Source organism: Bombus vancouverensis, chromosome 14 (genome assembly GCF_051014615.1).
Source record: "Bombus vancouverensis nearcticus chromosome 14, iyBomVanc1_principal, whole genome shotgun sequence".
Taxonomy (NCBI): Eukaryota; Metazoa; Arthropoda; class Insecta; order Hymenoptera; family Apidae; genus Bombus; species Bombus vancouverensis.
In genome coordinates, this window is record NC_134924.1 from 1161868 (window position 1) to 1180405 (window position 18538).

At 37.0% G+C, this 18538-nt stretch overlaps 3 protein-coding genes across 6 annotated transcripts; 2 read left to right on the forward strand and 1 right to left on the reverse strand.

Moving 5' to 3' along the window:
* Nucleotides 1–66: 66 nt before the first annotated feature.
* LOC117158205 (ADP-ribosylarginine hydrolase CG3568) lies at nt 67–7350 on the forward strand. Of its 2 annotated transcripts, none has more exons than XM_033336862.2 (10): nt 67–272; nt 4242–4514; nt 4842–5105; nt 5249–5418; nt 5529–5600; nt 6021–6307; nt 6421–6582; nt 6653–6763; nt 6930–7114; nt 7213–7350. In XM_033336862.2, exons 1-9 carry the CDS (start codon nt 210–212, stop codon nt 7112–7114), a joined length of 1587 nt encoding a protein of 528 aa, XP_033192753.1. In that variant the 5' UTR covers nt 67–209; the 3' UTR covers nt 7213–7350. The 2 variants fall into 2 exon arrangements, with proteins under 2 accessions (XP_033192753.1, XP_033192752.2); XM_033336861.2 differs by lacking the exon at nt 67–272 and adding an exon at nt 1920–2136.
* On the forward strand, nt 7160–9915 carry LOC117158173 (uncharacterized). Its single transcript, XM_033336816.2, has 5 exons — nt 7160–7174; nt 7213–7724; nt 8122–8423; nt 8798–9054; nt 9125–9915. Exons 1-5 carry the CDS (start codon nt 7160–7162, stop codon nt 9827–9829), a joined length of 1791 nt encoding a protein of 596 aa, XP_033192707.1. The 3' UTR covers nt 9830–9915.
* Nucleotides 9916–10030: 115 nt separating this feature from the next.
* Nucleotides 10031–18412, reverse strand: HLH3B (Helix loop helix protein 3B). 3 transcript variants are annotated; one of them, XM_076624385.1, is made up of 5 exons: nt 14355–18412; nt 13770–14109; nt 12721–12948; nt 11910–12121; nt 10031–11525 (listed from the first exon to the last, which is right to left on the reverse strand). In XM_076624385.1, exons 2-5 carry the CDS (start codon nt 13770–13772, stop codon nt 10805–10807), a joined length of 1164 nt encoding a protein of 387 aa, XP_076480500.1. In that variant the 5' UTR covers nt 13773–14109; nt 14355–18412; the 3' UTR covers nt 10031–10804. The 3 variants fall into 3 exon arrangements, with proteins under 3 accessions (XP_076480500.1, XP_076480501.1, XP_076480499.1); XM_076624386.1 differs by having other exon boundaries at nt 13671–14109; XM_076624384.1 differs by having other exon boundaries at nt 12721–14109.
* Nucleotides 18413–18538: the final 126 nt, after the last annotated feature.

The following is an 18538-nucleotide window of genomic DNA, read 5'->3' on the forward strand; positions in this document are numbered from 1 at the left end:
TAAATCCGCATCCATGTAATAAACTGCACATACTAGCGCCGTCTAAAGTTAGCGCTCAGTAAACGGTACCGATTGCGCGACGCCTGTAGCAACCTGTAGCACTGTCGGTGCCTTATAGTAATCGTGCTAATATTGCGTTTAATTACGTATTAGTAAAACGGTTTTTACGTTTTTCTCACTCTCCAGTGTTTGTGTAATATTAATACAATATGTATTATACAATATATATATATATTAATACAATAATACAGAAGAAGCATACTCCTGCAGAAGTACGTAAAAACAAGTTAATGTAAGATATTTTTTAAGATAAGAAAATGACGGCATCAAAGGGACTAATTGTCTATGAACGTATCCTCAATGAGAGAACATACTTTGCTTTCGCCGATATTCCCGAATGTAAACCGTAAAACCGGTTTTAAAGTCAAACGTGTCCCGAAAATTTTAAGGAAAGAAGGAGTGTTTAACGTCTTCGATAGTGGACCAGATTCAGTGATGAGTTTCATTGCATAAACACTTGTTAGGATTCTTAAACTATGTAACAATTAGTGAGAAATTATACCGAAAGAACTGTCGGTATCATTGTAATTACAACGATAGTCGTTAGATGGAACTCGTGTATACCGCGCAAAACATGTTTAATTTAAATTGCCAGTTTATAATAAATAAAGATTAAATTCTTTATTATGCCATATCTTTTACAGATATTATGTTATAAAGTATTTATAGTATGATGTATTGTATATAACCAATAAGATAATATACATTTTCGTTATTTTTTTAATTATATACAAATGCATTTTGAAAGTTAAATTAATAATTTAATTTATTATTATTTATTTTATACCTAATATTTGAAGAAATTTGTTATCTTTTATTTATATTACTGTTTTGCTTTTAATTATATATTGTTAACTTTGATGCAATTTATTAATTTTTCCTTTATTGTATTAATTCTATGAGAATATATATGGAACTACCAGTATTTATTAGCTTAAAAAAAAGTTCGTTTTTGAGCAAAAGAGTTACGTTATAAGTCTCCGAAGTATAACTGTGTGTTCTTTTAATATCCTTAGTAACACAAAAAGCCATCATAAAGCTATACTTCAGCATATTTTTTTTTTTATAAGGTATTGCCTAATAATTAATATTTTATAAAAATATTATTACTACATTTAATTTTTCATATTTCATATTCTGTTTTACTATATAAATTAATTTCATAACAAATATTTTTAACAGATGGTTATATTAACATTAAAATATTTTGAATGAGATAATTCTTTTCATTCTAAACATTTAAACCTATCAATGTACTGAGCAGTATCGACTTATACTGCAACACGTCAGTGGCGGACCAGGAGCCTTTTCTGGTGAAAGGGGTCAAAATGCGTAGTAGTACATAAGTATTATTATTGAACCTTCTTTTACCAAATTTAAAATTTGCTTATAATTTATATTCTAGTATCTCTAAAATAAGGCGATTGTCCCTATAGCTGCCCTACCATCCTCTGAATCCGCTACTGGAATACTTAAGTTTAGAAATCATCTTCCTTAAAGTACAGGTTTTTCTCACAGAATACTCGACTGATTGTACCTTCATTAACATCTTCCAACATAACGACCGTTCAAATTCCATGCGTACTATTTAAATGTCATGGCAATAAGAACATACTTATCCATTCTTCGATATCAGTTCCCATGACGAACAATTTCGAAGACCAACTTTGCCATTGCAATATCTAAAAACCATCCATTATACTATCGAATGTGATAAATCAAACAATGAAAGATGTAGTCTATAAATCAATTTACTTAAATTTCCCGGTAACCATACATAAGGTCTAGCACGAGAAAATGTGCGCAAGTACGAGCTATCAGACACGCATGTGTACTTTGTTACTTTGTACCTCATGCACAAGTTTCGTTTTGCGTCTCGTCTCGTCCGGACGCATCATTCGATTGATCGCGAAACTCAGCCAGCGGCATTCCGTGAATTTCGAGGGAAATTTCGTGAATGAAACAGCTGTATTGCGTTTTAAGCACATTGTTATTAGTAAACACTGTACACGTTTATCGTCTGAGAAACGCTTTAAAGCAAGCGATATGTCACTGTTCGCCTGTTGCATACGTCAGGTGAGTTTTGTTATTCCCGCCCGTAAATTAACGCGATCTATTGAGTATACGTAAGTATTCTACACAGGATAGTACATACGTATACAGTGAGTCACAGCCAAAATCCTTTCCTCTTTTTTTTTTTTTTTTTTTATTTGAAAAGTTAGAAAGATCAGTTTGCTAGGTGACGTGTGAAAAGCTTTGAAAATTTCATCAAAATCGGTTAACGTCGTCATGAGCTACAAACGATTAAAAATGATGAGAATCGCAATTTTTCACGATTTCCCGCCTATAGCTAACCGTAATAAATTTAAATATGCTTACACCTTTCGACGCCTGTTTCCCCATCAAGCGATTTCGATATTTTTAGCGTAGATATGTATAACTGACATAAACGTGTTCTTTAAATCTCCATTATAGGCCCCGATAGAAAAGTTGTGAAAGGTGACCTTTACTATTTCCTTCGCGATTTTAACCAATTGCAAATTTTTCAACATTTTTCTGACACGTCACTTAGTAAACTAATTCTATTAACTTCTCAAAAAGGTCAAGTCGTCTGATTCGATTTTAAAAACGTTATTCTTATATTTCTAAGGGTGCACGAGTTAGACCGTGACATACTGTATGCTTATCAGGAAATTCAAATGGCATCGAATAAACATATAGAAGAGAAACATGGTGTATTGTTATACATATTGAATCGTGTGCTCTATTTCGTTTACACGCGCTTCATTGTGCGCGCTTTATTCGTTTGAAGAAGTTATTATTGGAAGGGAATATTTTTCTTCTGGAGATGATGAATTATTGTTAATAATAGATTTTTTCTTTTGTTTTAGAAGGAATTAGTGAAATATGGTATCAAAGAAACATTACGTCTTATGTTATCGTATCTTATCTTATCATCTTTTGTAATATATTCTATTTTCAAAAATAATATTTTTTAAGCTATTGTGTTTAAGAATCAATAGGATAGCAAAATTAAAATAAACAATCATTGTAATCGAATCGTTAGAAGAGTGTATAACAGCGGCAAGTGTGCAATTATAGCGAATCTACCAATATTACGTCTCGCTGATTCCAGCATTCATCACGTACGTGCGATTTGCTTGTTTGAATCCAATCTTGTGGCTTTATTTACATAGTGACGCGAGCGTGTGCTATTGTATTTGCAAAGTTCGTTTCATTTGCAATTAACTTCGCAAAAATCTTAATAAATCGCTCGTTCCTATTTTTAAACAAACTATTTTCTCGATTCTTGAAATTCTCCTGTTAAAAATGTTAAAAATATCTTTCCATTGACGGAAATACCTTTCTTATTCTCTCTAGATAATAAATACAAGGGGAAACGATGTATATTGGAAATTGATTGAATTCAGAGATAAAAAGAACAATGAGAACAACAGCGTTTCATTGGAATTCATCAAAGACAGGCCGCACTGACAGAAGTTCGAACGAGTAACAGAACAAGAAGAAATCGCTTGTTTACCAGAAAATAAAAAAAAATCGGTGCTGTGTCGATTTTTCCATGGCCGCGGGCTAGCCTTAATTCTTGCTCACCCCTGTCGCTCAGGTGGCAGAATCGGTAAACAGAAAAATGAAGTTTACTTCGCGTTGCGGAGCTGTCGGGGGCTCGGAGCTCGTTCAGCGTAACTCGCTAGAGTGAACGGTTACATTTTCCGCTACTTAACGGATTTCATGCTCAAGTATCAAAGAGATCGCGTCCTTGCTCTAATCAGCGCGCATATTAATAGAACGCGACTTTGGTTTTGCAAATTTTCTTAGGAACCTTGCGTGTCTCTATTATTCCGCGTAACATATAACGCTCCAGAAGAAAGTTATTTGAAATATAGTTAAAGAAAGAAAAAAGACAAAAATTTACAAAAATGTTGTGTCTTCCCGATTGTAAGGGAAAAGTTAAGGACGACACGCTTCTGGTCAAGGGATTCGGTCGATCAACGTACAAAGGTTTAATTATACTCGAGCCGTTCTTTTTTTAAGTCGACCACGCTCGTCAGGTTTCAGAGCCGTGATTTATCGACCCGAACGAGAATTTCACTCGGCATAAATCATTATCGCGTAAATATTTTCGAAGCCGTTTGATTTTTTGATTTTACGTAATTTTACAGAATCAACGACAGATGGAAGATACTCGTCAACAGGTGTTGTTGAAGGAACCACCGGAAATATCGTGGGAGAACACGCTTGGCGCTCCGGATGGCGTTCCATTTGACGATGACACCAAGGAATTACTCAGAAGATGCATCGATGTATCGACATCCACACCCACCACTCTGCCGCAAATCATCGAGCGAAGCGAGGCGTTTCCTATAAACTTTCCTATTAACACCGTAAGATGTTCCACGCTGAGAGATAGGGGAATTAGCACAAACACCCTTGAGGTTCGGATTATTAAATTTTTCTTACAAACTATCATTTATTTTATAACACTGTCGTAATATTATATTTGTTCCTTTTCAATTCTTATTATTAAATTACGGATGTTTATGCATTCATGGAAGATTAAAGATTTATGGAAAATGCAAAGAATGCAAAAATATATAAAGTATCCGAATTATAGTAATTTTAATAACGTTATAGTATTTAGTGGACGAAACAAATCTCTGCTTATGCTTGCGTTCATAAAAATTTGAATCTGCATAAACATCCGCGGTCTAAATTATTACTTCCATTATATGTAAGATTTTACGAAGCAGATTCAATTGCAGATGAACGCGAATTCGGTTTATCCTGTGATACACGAGGCAATGTTACCATTGTTAGCTCGATGGTTGAAGCATAAACGGCTGTATGGTAGTGCAATCGAGAGAGCCATGTATAAAGATATGGGCTTGGTACAATTCATTCACCGTTTGCTAGAAAAGCGAGCCGTGCACTTCTATGGATCTGATGATCGATGGAAATTAATCGACGGTAAGACAGGCGTGGACGGATGGGAAAATGTTGGCACAGATCACGAGAAAGAACCACTGGTTAGTTATCTGTCTTGTTTGAACGTGGTAATTTTTTAGAAGATTACCTAAACATCTTTTAGTTTCATTGAATACAAAAATTTCATTAAAAATAATTATTACTTTGGAAATAATCGTACCCATTGGAATTTTGTTACTAATAGGTGTTAACGAAATGTTTGTCATACGATGAGATCAAATTGTCCGCGATGATGGCGATGTCTTCCCACACAGAATTCATAAACGACGGCTCGCGCGAGAACAGAGGCGTCGTGAGTACTGATCCAGACTCTGTACAGCCGAGAGGAGTCATTATAGGTGTCGTGGGAACAAGGTTTTCTATGTTTATTTAACGCTCATCGTTAATAAAGCTAAATACGCAAAAATATACTTACATATTTGTAGAAGCTCGTATTATTTACGCTTTCTGCTGATTGTTTGCAGATTTGAACGCCCACGCTTTATGGAATACCAGGACATCCTTATTACTCCTCTGCAAAACACTGCCGAGAATGGGTGAGTTGTAAACTTTATCATACAGAATGCACAAATAACTAATCTGTCGTTCATCTTGATTTTAATGTGTTCGTTTTTTAACGTTCTTTTTTGTAAATAATTTCTTTCTCACGTTGATGTTTAACAAGTCTTGTCTATTTGAGTGTTATAGACATTTGATAAAAGTTATAGCATATCTTTAAATTGATCAGGTACTAATAATTATTTGCTTTTTGTTGTGCGAAAAAGTTTTTCCAAAAGATTGTAAAAAAACATCTTGCGCGCGGCAACATAATTCTGCAAAAATAACGAACAAAACTGCAGTTTAAAAAACGCTGTTCCATTACGTTATGGCAAATGCTTATTCCATATTTAAAATGAAAAATGTTTGCATAGCATTTAATAAAGAATTGTGAATACTTGATGATATCCGTATAACAGATATGGGCCGCAAACAGCTGGAAGCTCGGAAGAGATACGTGGGCTGCGAGTTTTGTGGGCCAAATTTTATGGCGAGGAATATCATCCGTTGTACGAGGAGACGCTGAAACGAATTAAATCAAAAGAAAACAGAAGATATCTCTCGTTGATAAGTCAAACAGTCTTCGACATCGAGAATTACATGAAAAGGACACTGCTCACTGTAGAAATCATACTTCTCGAAGCAAATACACGAGCAGAGAAGCAAAACACGACTGCTTTCTTACACGTTGTCGGCTTTGGCCTCGGTTAGTAAGAAAAACTTCAAAATTCAAATTCAAAGTTATTCAACCTCGTGAAATATTTGTAATTCAACGTCATAAGCGTTATAAATTTCCGTAATAAGGAAAAATATTTTCAGGGGTATGGAGACTTACTCAAGAGCAAGAAGTATATTTTTTAAAGACGTTCGAGATCGCCCTTAGGAAAATGAACAAGAAACTGAGATACGTATCCGATATAATGTTCGCGTATTTCCAACAGCGGAAGTGCGGCGACGCTGGAAATGGCGATTATCTCGGAGGTTTGCTACCAATCTCAATTCTCGGCTATTTAGCAGGGACAATTAGTACAAAGAGCATATCATTTTCCAGATATAAGAATTCACTTCGCTCTCAGGGAACCTCATAGCAAACTGTTCAGAGCCTCGGATGCGAATAAACTTCTCGTAGTGACGTACGCGTGGGATGGAAACGCATTGCCAGGTTGTCGAAAAATTTCCATTAATTAAAATCATGTTTGTCATTAATAATAATAATAATAATAATAATAATAATAACAACTTCGTAATTTTAAGCGTGTTTTCCATTAAAATTATCGTTAAATCTAATTACGCAGAGTGGTTGCTAAAATCAATCGCTTAACTCGTAGGAAACGAATTCTGGAGTGGGCACTTGACATCGAGTGGAGATTCAGCGGCAGCGTGTAGTACTCAGATCGCAGAATTACATACTTTCAGAATAAATCCTCGAGCATGTGGAGCCAGCTTGCACATTGCATCTGCGCAGCATGGTATTTTGCACATATCGGATTACGCGAAGCTACACCTTGCTTAGGTGAATTATCTTTCATGTTAACTCGTAATTGGTCGATAATCATCGATGATCGGTAAAGGAGTATAACAATAACGAGGATTTACAACTTCTAAATCCAGGAAAGGGCTGGCCCATTGGGCACCGGTCAGCGAAGACCATCACGATCTCCACGTAGTCAAAGAAGTCGTAGCGCAGATGTCGATTGCTTGAAGAAATACACAGAAAGACGAGTCGAGGAGAGAAGACACACAGAGATACCAGACGCGAGCAAGCTCGATCCCTCCAAATGGGTCCCACTACCGAAAAATATCACGCGAATCCAACCAGCGTTGAAAAAAGCGCAACAGTCGTCGAGAGACGAAGAGAAACGACGTTCGGTGTCGAGCGAAACCGAGGAATCCATAGCGGATAGCACAACGGACATGGGTACACCAAAGAAATTGTCTCCTACGAAAGAAGAAGAAACGACGAAGGGAGCCGAAGAAAAGAAAAACGATACGTCCTCGCCAGCCTCGTACAGACAGACGGCCGGCAGAAGTCATAGCGCGGACGTCAGCCACTTAAAGAAAGAGAAACTAGTCGAAGAACGAAGGCATACGGAATGCAGCGACCCCAGAACGATCGCCACGAGGTTGACAGAGCACATTTTCCTAGTCAAAAAGAAACCAATGCCGTGAACGAATCGATTAAAGCCGCGTACACTCGTGATAAATACCGAGGTGTTGCACTAATTGTATTAATCACTAGAGGTTAACTATATTGTCATGAAAATTATATGTACATAGAATAGTAATAATTTAATGTCGGTCGTTGTGTGGATAGAAATGTATATGGCACAACACCAAAAAGAACAAAAAATAATAATGATAATGCAGCTCTCGTTTATTCGGTAAATATAATGCATACGTATAATATGTAAGAGGAATAAGATAAAAAAACAAAACGTTTGATTAACTGACCATTTCTGGCGCTTAAACAAAATGTATCGAGTCTCGACACACTGGATTTCTGATACCAAATACCTTTAGGTGGCTACCGCAAATTAACACCTCAAGGTTCCGCTACGATGCATCCCCGTTCGCAAGGATCAGCAACAGCTGCGAAATCACGAAAAACGCCGCGACCAGATGGATGACGTTCGTCAAGAATCCATCCCCTTGTCCAATACCGCGAATGAACACGGAAAGAAAGCCTTCCGCGACGGAAGCGTGTCACGCGACTGATGGATCACAGCTTAAAAGCGTTAAAAGCGAATCGCCCAAGTGGGAGCCGCTGCGAAAATTCGCGCCAATGGCGTCGAAGACCAGTGCCGAGTCTAGTCCAAGACAAGGTAATCAATATAAGTACGATTCTTACAAGAGGAACTTCAGACTCAAATTTGTTCTGGAACAAATGTTCTCTCTTATGTATCTTATATGTAAGCGTCGTCAAACTTTAGTCATCATTGAATGATTCGCTCCAATACTTAAACATCTGGCAATGTGTGATTTTTGTAAACTTTAAACGTATTTTATTCATAATCGATTAGCCCTCTGCGGCTGAAATTACAGTTATGTTTATTTTACGTATAGACCCACCATCGCACTAAATTTTATTGAAATGGGGCGGGGGGCGGGGAGACAAGTCTGAAGCTCTTCTTGTTAGAAAAGATACGGAAAAATTTACATTGTTCCAAATGTGGAAAATTAACATAATTAATTGCAGATAAATCGGACTCGAGTCGAGATTCGCCAACGACCAAGCGTTCCCCTGACGCCAATGAACAATCGAAAAGGCTTACCCAACGCATGCGAGATCTGTACGACTTCAAAACAGAAAACGAGTGGCCGAAAAGGGCGATAAATGCTCGACGTGGGAACACGTGGATAAGTAAAAGCAGTAGCGAAGAGGAAAGGACTAATCTATCGGCTCGTAGAAATAGCCAAGATTTGGAGTTCAATGACAGAATGAACATGATCAAGGTAAGCATAAACTATAGAACACATTCCAGTTCTATACATTCTTATTGCATTCTTATTGAAAATGTCACAGCTGAAGGATACGAAGGTACAGTCTGACCACCAAGAACCCAAACGACCAAGGACTCCAAAGAAAGATGGACCACATCCAAGTACTTCCTCCGATATTTACAACAGCGAGTACGAGGAACGTTTAAGAAAGTTCAACGAGAGACTCCGATACAGCGAAGATCTAGGTTTGGCGAAGCCAAAGATCAAGGAAAGACGAACCTACTCCGATGACTACGACGAAAAAGCTCGTCGTGCATCCACCCGATCAAATACAGGAAGCTCGGTGCGCTCGACGCGGACAGATTCGATTCGACTGACGCGTGCTGAAGGTTCGATTCGATCGGTGAGATCGACACGCTCGGAAGATTCACCAAGAAGTCGATTTCAAGCCGAGAAGAAGAGGCCTTCGGACGCTAGTACCAAATCCAGGGGAAGTTACGCTGAAGTAGCTCCTGTAACTCCTACGAGAAAAGAGTCTCGCCCGAGCGACGCGAGTTACGTTAGCGTGGCCAACTATTCGGCTAAAAGAGCAAGCGTGGACTGCAAGAGCAGCAGACAAATGGTGGAACTTCCGCCACGAAGAGCTTTCAGTCAAACGGAAGAGAGACCAGCGACGCCTGTTCCGCCGATAGAATGGAACGACGATCGTTACGCGGCTGCTCGTCTCAAACAGACCTCCGAACGCCAGAACAGGGACAGTACGAGATATAAAGTGTACCTGACGTAAGATGGGTGGAGAAATGGTTATTTTTGACTAACACGATGAATAAGTAGAATCTTCGTCGATGTATCGAGGACGTTTTTGAAAAATTCGATTCCTCAGTGAATTCTCTTCGACAGAACTGATTATTTGTGGGAAGTTATAGATATAAAAAATGTTGTGAAAGAGTTAATCGAAGGTAGACGAGATACAAAAAAGATACGTGAGTTTGATAAATTTACGTTCAATAATTTATTTCGTCAGCCCGTGGTCGTTAGTAAGACAGTTGTTCTAATCAAATGTTACACACGTACTCGTTGAAAGTTCACCAGCACCTGAAATTCTCCCTTTTGCCACAATTCGGTGTCAAATTTTTGAATATGTGTGCCGTATGCCGGAAATGGTGTTTTATATATGGAAGATTCTTGTAAGAGTATAATTTATGACGATATCGTCGAACGGTATGCAACCATTCAATCATGATTTTGAAAGGAATCGATATCCTTTATGAAGTTTCAAATGAAATTGATTTCCAATAATTATTGTACGACGTTGAAAAACATTGCATTACTTCATGTATGATCGCGACAGAATGTAAAACGTAAAAGAAAAGTGTACCTAATGCCGTACAAGTAATATGTAATACGATTTAACTAATAAAATATTCTTTAAAAAAAAGATGACATCTCAATCATCTTGATTTTACACGAAGAAACATCACTATCCTTCGTATCTTAAACTCACGGTACTATCAAAACAACTTATTCTAGACTAGATTGCACTTAAAAAACATACTTACAATTTTGTAACTTATGATCCTATCCCGAATAACAAACCCGTAAATCAAACCATAAGCGAACAAATAAATTAAGTCTAATTTATCGAAATCGAAGTTATCTCTTAAAATTACGGGCTTTCAAACATATCGATCGATTACTCCTGCAAGAACAGTTTCAATTGATGAAAGAAAGCTATTTTCAAAAGTTCATACGATCGTCCATCTTATTTTCGCTCGATATTTCGAAAATCGCTACGAAATCCTGCACTGGAGTCTTTAACGAACATCTTTACCCTCTTCCTTGTGGGTATCCCGTGCACCGAGGACGTCAAAGATTTACAATCTCTGCTTTGTCCGGATAACTGTTCCTCTTCCTCTTTCTCGATTTTTGGCCTCTTCTGGCCGGAATTTACCGCACTTCCGCTAATAGTGGACGCGCTACTCGTTACAGAAACACTCGGCGAACAATTTGTTAGAATACTCGAGCTAGTTACGACCTGAGCGTTTATTTGAGGCGACTTTGGAAAGGTGGAAGATCGCGAACCAGACAAAGATCGCGTCAAACTTCCATTGGTCAACGCGGTTGGCGGAAGAGGATTTTGTGCAACGACCGTTGACGGTGTCATGCTTCTTTTGCACGCAGCATTTGTTATACTGTGACCAGAAGGCGCGATCATTAACAAATTGTTTCCGTTCTTATCACACACTACGTGAGATATCGGATGCTGTAGTTGTTTTTGGCTACTGAAGCTCGTTCTATACGCGTGGTTCTCGCTTGTATGCTTCTCCTGCTTCAAGTATGATGTCGAGGATTTTACGAGATAGCCCGTTGAATTGTGAGTGGCAAGATTGGGCTCGCATTTAATCCGAACCTCGTGTTGCGTCACTTCGTTTCGTTCTTGCGCCTTTTGCCATTCTAGAACGTTGCTTAGCAGTCGTATGTACCTAGAAAATATGGAGTTTTAGATCATGGAGTAAATATTATTGTTATTACTATAATAGTAAATATTGTTACTATTTATGGAAAATGTATGTTACTATTTATGTAGCACATAGAACGTAAAATCTCAGATTGAAGCACATAGGTCTATAATAGCGAGCAATTTTCGAGATCTCTCACTTCGAACACGAAAAATAACACAATTTATGCTTGTGCTTGCACTATCTTTAACAATTAATTTGTTAGGCTGTTAAGTCGCTATAAATAAAAAATAAGTTTCATTGTTCATATGTGACATTGTAACATAGTATAAAAGGATATGTACATATATCATTGTGCATTCATAGTGCAACAATCAGCGATATAAATTATTTATTGTTAAAATTTACCGAATCGCCATTCGCAAGATCTCATTTTTGGATAGTTTCTTATCCGGTGGATGAGTAGGCACCAATTTTCGAAGCTCGGCAAAGGCTCCACTAACATTCTGTTGTCTCCAACGTTCACGGCTGTTCGTGAATAACTTTCGAACTCCCAAAGTCCCTACACGCGAAGTTGGTGAACCGAGGTGACCACTGCCGGAAGACGAAATGCCGTCTAGCTATGAAATTATTAGGAATTTTAAGGATCATCGGAATACAATTTTTCAATCGTATACATTTATAAATAGATTATGAGTATTTATATAAATTCATATTCTTATTAGAATTTCAATAAATAAATGGAATCTACACAGAGATTTCTGTCACTCGTTAAATATAATAGCAAGTATTATACTTTGAATATTTTATATGTTTTTGCATATTACATGCATTCTGTTAATTTTTGCGTCTACAAATTTCCCATAAATGCATAAACAATCCGCAGTCTATTTATAATAATTCTACTGTCACGCGTTTATATCGGCGATTAACCTATTAAAGACCAAACAGTATATAAATTACCATAATTTTATAAACGCTCCAATTTCTTTAAATTTCATAAAGTTACGTAGAATATCTGGGTAGAGAAGATAGCGAGGAAAAAAATATTAAATAAATTCTCGGAACGCCACAACGTTGAAAAGCAGTCTTTGATACAGTAAACTGATTGAAAGAGAAACTACGTTATCACAACGTTGGCCCATAGTTTAATGAGTTAAACTATCGAGCGATTTGTCAGCGTAATTCGCAATTAAGATCAATTAGAATTTCTGCTCACGGAATTGTTGCGATCTCGCCTTTTCTTGCCTTGGTCCTCTTCCTCATCGGTGTCATGGGAATAAAATTCATCCGAGAGCGTCGCTTCCTCCTCCGTGTCTCTCGACGTGCCAGAAGAATCGACGACTTCCTCCGCGAGTTCTCCTTCGCCGGACAATATTGACTCCGCTGGAGAACCGTTCTCCGTGTCCACCGTTCCTCCAGCGCAGCCATTGTACGTCAGCATCGACTGCAATTTATTAATTAGACGTCTCGACTTCACTCGAATCATTCGTTGCAAGTTTTAACGCTACACCTTCCAACGATCATACGGTGGCTTCTATTAAACGTTCAGGTGGATTGCTTTGACCTCTTAATGTTTTTTCGAGACTTTTCTACACGCCTGACTAGAACAAACGATAGATGACAAAAGTCGCGGGAAATCTGGATAAATTATCGCGCACGAAATTAGACTACATAGGCGCCAACAGGATACTCCTATCGCGATCTCCCTCCGCGCTTTCGTCCCTGACATTCAATAGATCTACGTCCGTGCATGGATGAGTTATTCTGTTGCACGAATCAAAGAGTTTATTTATTCCGTGAGGAAGAAATAATTGTTTAGTCATTTTTTATGGGCAGCTTCCATAGGTTTTCGAACACGAAGATACACTTATGTGCAAAAGTATCGGAAAATATCCATAGAATTTAGGAACTGTCGAGTACACAGAACTTCGTTTATGTTAACTCGTCGAGGACAGATAGTTTGTATAACCGATAGGAGCCCAATAAATAGAAGTTCACGTTCAACCGACGTGTGTTCGTTTGATCAGACACTAACTAAAATTTTCTTGCAATAAATGGAGCTCGTGTAAGCAAAGATCTACTAGATTGATGTTCAATCAAAAAAGAATACATATATGTTGACTATTGAGTAGTTTGTACGATGTCTTGCGTGATTGTAACACTTACACGTAAACTTTTTAACTCGATAACACTACACTGTCTTGATAAAAGTTGAAAATTATTAACACGAGATATTAATAATTTTTACACCACAGTAGACCTTACCATGTCTAAAGTTTAAAATCTAACTTCATTTACTTTCATGTAGACACGGCTAGTTTTGTAAAACGTTGATAGAACTTTCTCTTTATAAAACGGATTACGACGAGTCGTGGACACTTTGTCGGCAAATTTTCCAAGGTTACTGTCGTAGCTGATGTTAAACCGACTGACGAGTCCAGACGGGCAGAATTAACTAATAGAAAGTGCAGTACAACCCCCGAGAAAATGAATTTTAGGAAGGCGGAGCGCAGGCCTCATGGGTGGAGCTCCTCTCTGGACCGTCCCATACTGTTCCATGCGTATCCAGTATCCCTCCAAACACCCTTAGGTCGTTGTTAGATCCCTAGGTATCAGACGAATACGATGAAAATAAAAAATATCGATTACTCCTGGTCCAGTATGAAAAATATTACAGTAACAAGTATTCTCAATATTTCTCTAAATATTTCTCTAAATACAGTCATAATATAAATACGATTCAATGCGATAAAGGATTTATAACTTAATTTTAAATAGCGCAAGATATAATCATTTCTTTGTTTATGTATTATTATAAGTATTACTTATTATATCTTTTATTTTACTTACGTAAAATTGTGTAGTTGTATACAATTTTTGAAATTATATAAATTATGGGTTACGAATATTTAAATATTTTACGCGTAATATTTAAGAGCCTTCTGTATTCTCGTACATATTATCCAATTATTTTGATATCCAAATAGTCCGCTACCCGAACCGTTACTGGCAACTCTCTTTTATTGTAGATATGTAATGTTTTCGTACGAAGTGTGTATTTTTTCCTCTGTACGAGCAGATGAATCCTGATAATAACAATTTGGTATGAAACTAATAGCACACAGTTAAACAATAGTGAGTGAGTAAAAAAGATATTGATATCTAATTCTTGATATCAAAACCAAATATTATATGAAACAATTAAAAGCTGGAAAACATAGCAAAATTAGTTGAAACGCATATGAGTTAGTTACAATTTTTAACTTACTTACATTGAAAATTCTGTATAATTTAATAGCCAAAAGTATAAGATCCTTAAATATTCTAAAAAAAATTTGTTTTTACCTCTACTTGAATAAATGAAGTTTACTATCGGAAAATTTCATTTTTCGGACACTTATACCTTCCTTCCTAACAATATCTTTACTTTGCAAAGTTTCTACCTCCCAAGTTCCCAAACAATTAGATTCTTATTAGCCGAGCCCCGCAAAGTCAACGGGGGACAGGGAGGTGTAAAAAAAAAAAGGGAGCGTTGTTTAATACACATTAGGGGTTGAGAAGCCCTAGCAGTTGTCAAGTGGCCACCAGTCACGAACTGTTTTATTGTGACACCTCCGGAGGGTGCTACAGATTTTCCAGCGGGACGAATCCGGAGGGTGTCATCGTGCGATCCCGATTAAATGATTAAATCTGCAATCGTGATCATTCGAGCGCTATTACCGTCCTATCTGCGTGGGAGCTAACTATAATTTCGCTTAGACTCACTGTCAATATGATCATAGAAAACAGTTGTTTGCAACGAAACAGCTATATAATAAATTATTGAATAGAGATAGTCATTGTTAAATGGTGGATGAACATGCGAATTCTGATGCATTTAAAGGAAATTTAAAGATGCAAAAATGCGTAGTACGCATATAAAAAGTACAATATTCGTTATAATAAAGTAAATATACGAAGTGCATGAATATCCGCAGTACAGCCATTACGTTATTGTGTCAAGAATGTCAGATAATTGTATAATTTGATAGAATTGATTCATTAGACGAATGTTTATTAAATGAACTGAAGCACGAAGTGACGAAAGAATAATATATCATTATTTTACGTATCCTAATGCTATTGAAAAAGAACGATAGTATTTTTAAGCTTTACAGCGTGTTTGAGTGATTCGAGGAGAAAATGAAGTTCAGTATGCGTTTGATAACGTTGGCGATTAGATAAGGCACGAGTCGATGTTATTTATCGTTTAATTGTATGAGAAGCATGAGACATCTTCGAAACAGATGTTAATGGGATGAAACAGGAAGAAGGTGGAGAGAGATTTAGTCACAAGTCTCTATACACATGACGCACCGATAACGAAAGAACGATTTCATACAAAACTCTTCTTTCTTCATTGTTGTTGAATTAGACGACAGAACAAAGAACTCATTGCAGCTTGCTTCTGCAATTTCTGAATTTTCATATACGCGAAATGTAAAAAGGAGAGGAAATGAAATGTTAGTCATGATTTAAACATATCTGAACTTTGCTAAATACGAAAACAATGTTATGAGAGTGATTTAAAAGCGTATATCTTTTAACGCCACTATTAGAATCCCGCTTTTTAACTGTATCGACACCTTAATCTGAAAATAAAAGGCGTATAAGCGACACGTGCGTCACCCTTGAATGCAGTCGCGTGCCTTATTCGTAAAGTTCGAGGGGTAATTTTTTTTTTTCATTCTTCGTTAATCCATTATTGCGGCCGCGTATGGTCTGTGATACTGGTCCAACAGAGAAGTGTGGAGAAATATGAATAAATAACGTCGATACGTATCTTTATACACGATGAATTCGTTTCTAGGAAAGTTTGTTGCGCGTAACATTTTGTATAGGAACCCGTATACAACGAAGATGAAAAATGAGAAAATATAAATTATATTCGAGTTTCGCGTAATTTATGGCTATATAAAGCTCATACGTCTATCGATAAATTCCCATCAAACTTATAAAAGCACCCTAAAAAAAAGCAGCAACTATGGTACAGTTAGAAAATGTCGTATGGGGTGAGTTTTGTAGCGGTTTCCCACAGGTTTAGCGACAATACAGCTCAATTTGTGCGTGCCAACGAATACGAATTAGGTATTAGAATTATTTCCCGTGAAATATACTCTCTGTGGCCATGGAACATCGATAAAATCGCAACCACGTATACATGCATCAAAAATTTTCTGAAAGAAAATCATAAACTAATATTTTCCAGTTGGACCTATGAACCTTTTCGATGTTACGAAATGTGTTCTTAAAAATTACTATGCAACTTATTAGTTTCGTAAAGATTATTAATCCTTTAACAATGGTTAACAAATTAATATCACCGTGCGACTGTCTTTCCTTCCATTATAGAAGGATGCAAAATGTAAGAATACACAGATTTATAAATATGAAAATGCTATTGACGATCATGTTCCGAATTAGATACGAATTATTAACAGAGACCGATATCTGAAATCGGTGAACTAGCATGGAAAAGCTACCCAGGAATGGTATATGGTCGAGTACGTAGAAGAATTATCGTTGGCAGGCTGTGCCAATAGAAAAGAGGCGTGTCGCCGGGTTTGCGCAGTGTCCCATGAAACGTCAACGCGTTCAAATAGGATACCCATACCAAACTGAGCCGCAGGAGCACAACGTCAGGGGTGGAAAGAGGACACGAAGGGCACGGGGATGAAATCAATTTTCGTTATCGCCGTCAACCAGTCGCCCCATATTAATTCCATTATTAGTGTTTGTTTTCCACGTGTGTATTCTACCAGACGATAATTGTAGATTCGTTCTGAAATTATCCAAATTCTTGTACGATACAAGAACGCGAAAAATTAGTCATTCATCGCACTTTCCTACTAAAACAGGGATACGGAGTAAATAAATTTTCAATTTGATTAACTGCACATTTATATATAGCGCCTTCTATGCATAGAAATTTATAGCATAGCGATATTACTACATTTTGAAAAAGTGATTTGCTTTTGATTGTAATTTTGAGGTAGTTTTTATTGACTTGTTCGAGTTATTGGAAGTGCATTCTTATTGAAGCAGCTCTTTCATTTCACTTTATAAGACACGCATGATCCGAATGAATCAACAGATTTATAATAAAATAATTAGAATATAAAAGCAATGGAAAGCGTTCAAGTTATACTTGATATCAGGAAATGTCCGAATATTTACTTATAGTTGGTAGTATACATAACAATTAACACATCATAATTAATACATGTCGTATACCGTAACTCCTTTTAATCCATTAAATAACAACGTAAATTTATCGAAGTATACTACAAACAGTAGCAAAGTGTCATCAAATGCGATTTAGATAATTCTATCGTCCAGTCGATTTTTCATTATAACATATGGGTATATAACAAAAAACTACTTATATAGCTTTTCATAATTTGCTTAAACTTTCTGTAATTATATCTTCTAAAAATACGAAAGCCTGTTTTTTCGTTGAAGTCTCGAGTCTCTGTTGTTACAAGAAAAGACAGATAAGATATCCTTTGGTAATATTCCGAGATGAGTATCGAGCAAGGACGTCCGCAATACAAGAACGACGTGTGGTGGGCGAATTCTCTTCAAAAAGTCATTGAAGCCACGGAGGCTGCGCGAAGCACGAGTGTTCGGTGCTGATAAGGGATGCTCCGCCCTCGAAACCCCTAGAATCGTCCTCTCGCTACCCCTCAGCCATGGAATGGCAGGGTCAAGTTGTCGGGAGTCTCTTGCATCGACATGAAGTATTAATCTGACGGATTAGGAGGAGAGATAGGACGGAGATTAATTTTTAAGACGTTGAAAGACGTAAAGGATTACCCTGGGACGTTTAATTAGGACTGGTTCGGTCACGCTACCGTCTTTTATACGAAGAAAGCAAGTTTGTTACCAAGCTTTTTACTACTTTTAATTGAGCGTGTTTTTTTAAGCGAAAATGAATAAAAGAGTTATAGCGATCGATACTATTACTTTTACTAGATTTATACTGTTATATGTAC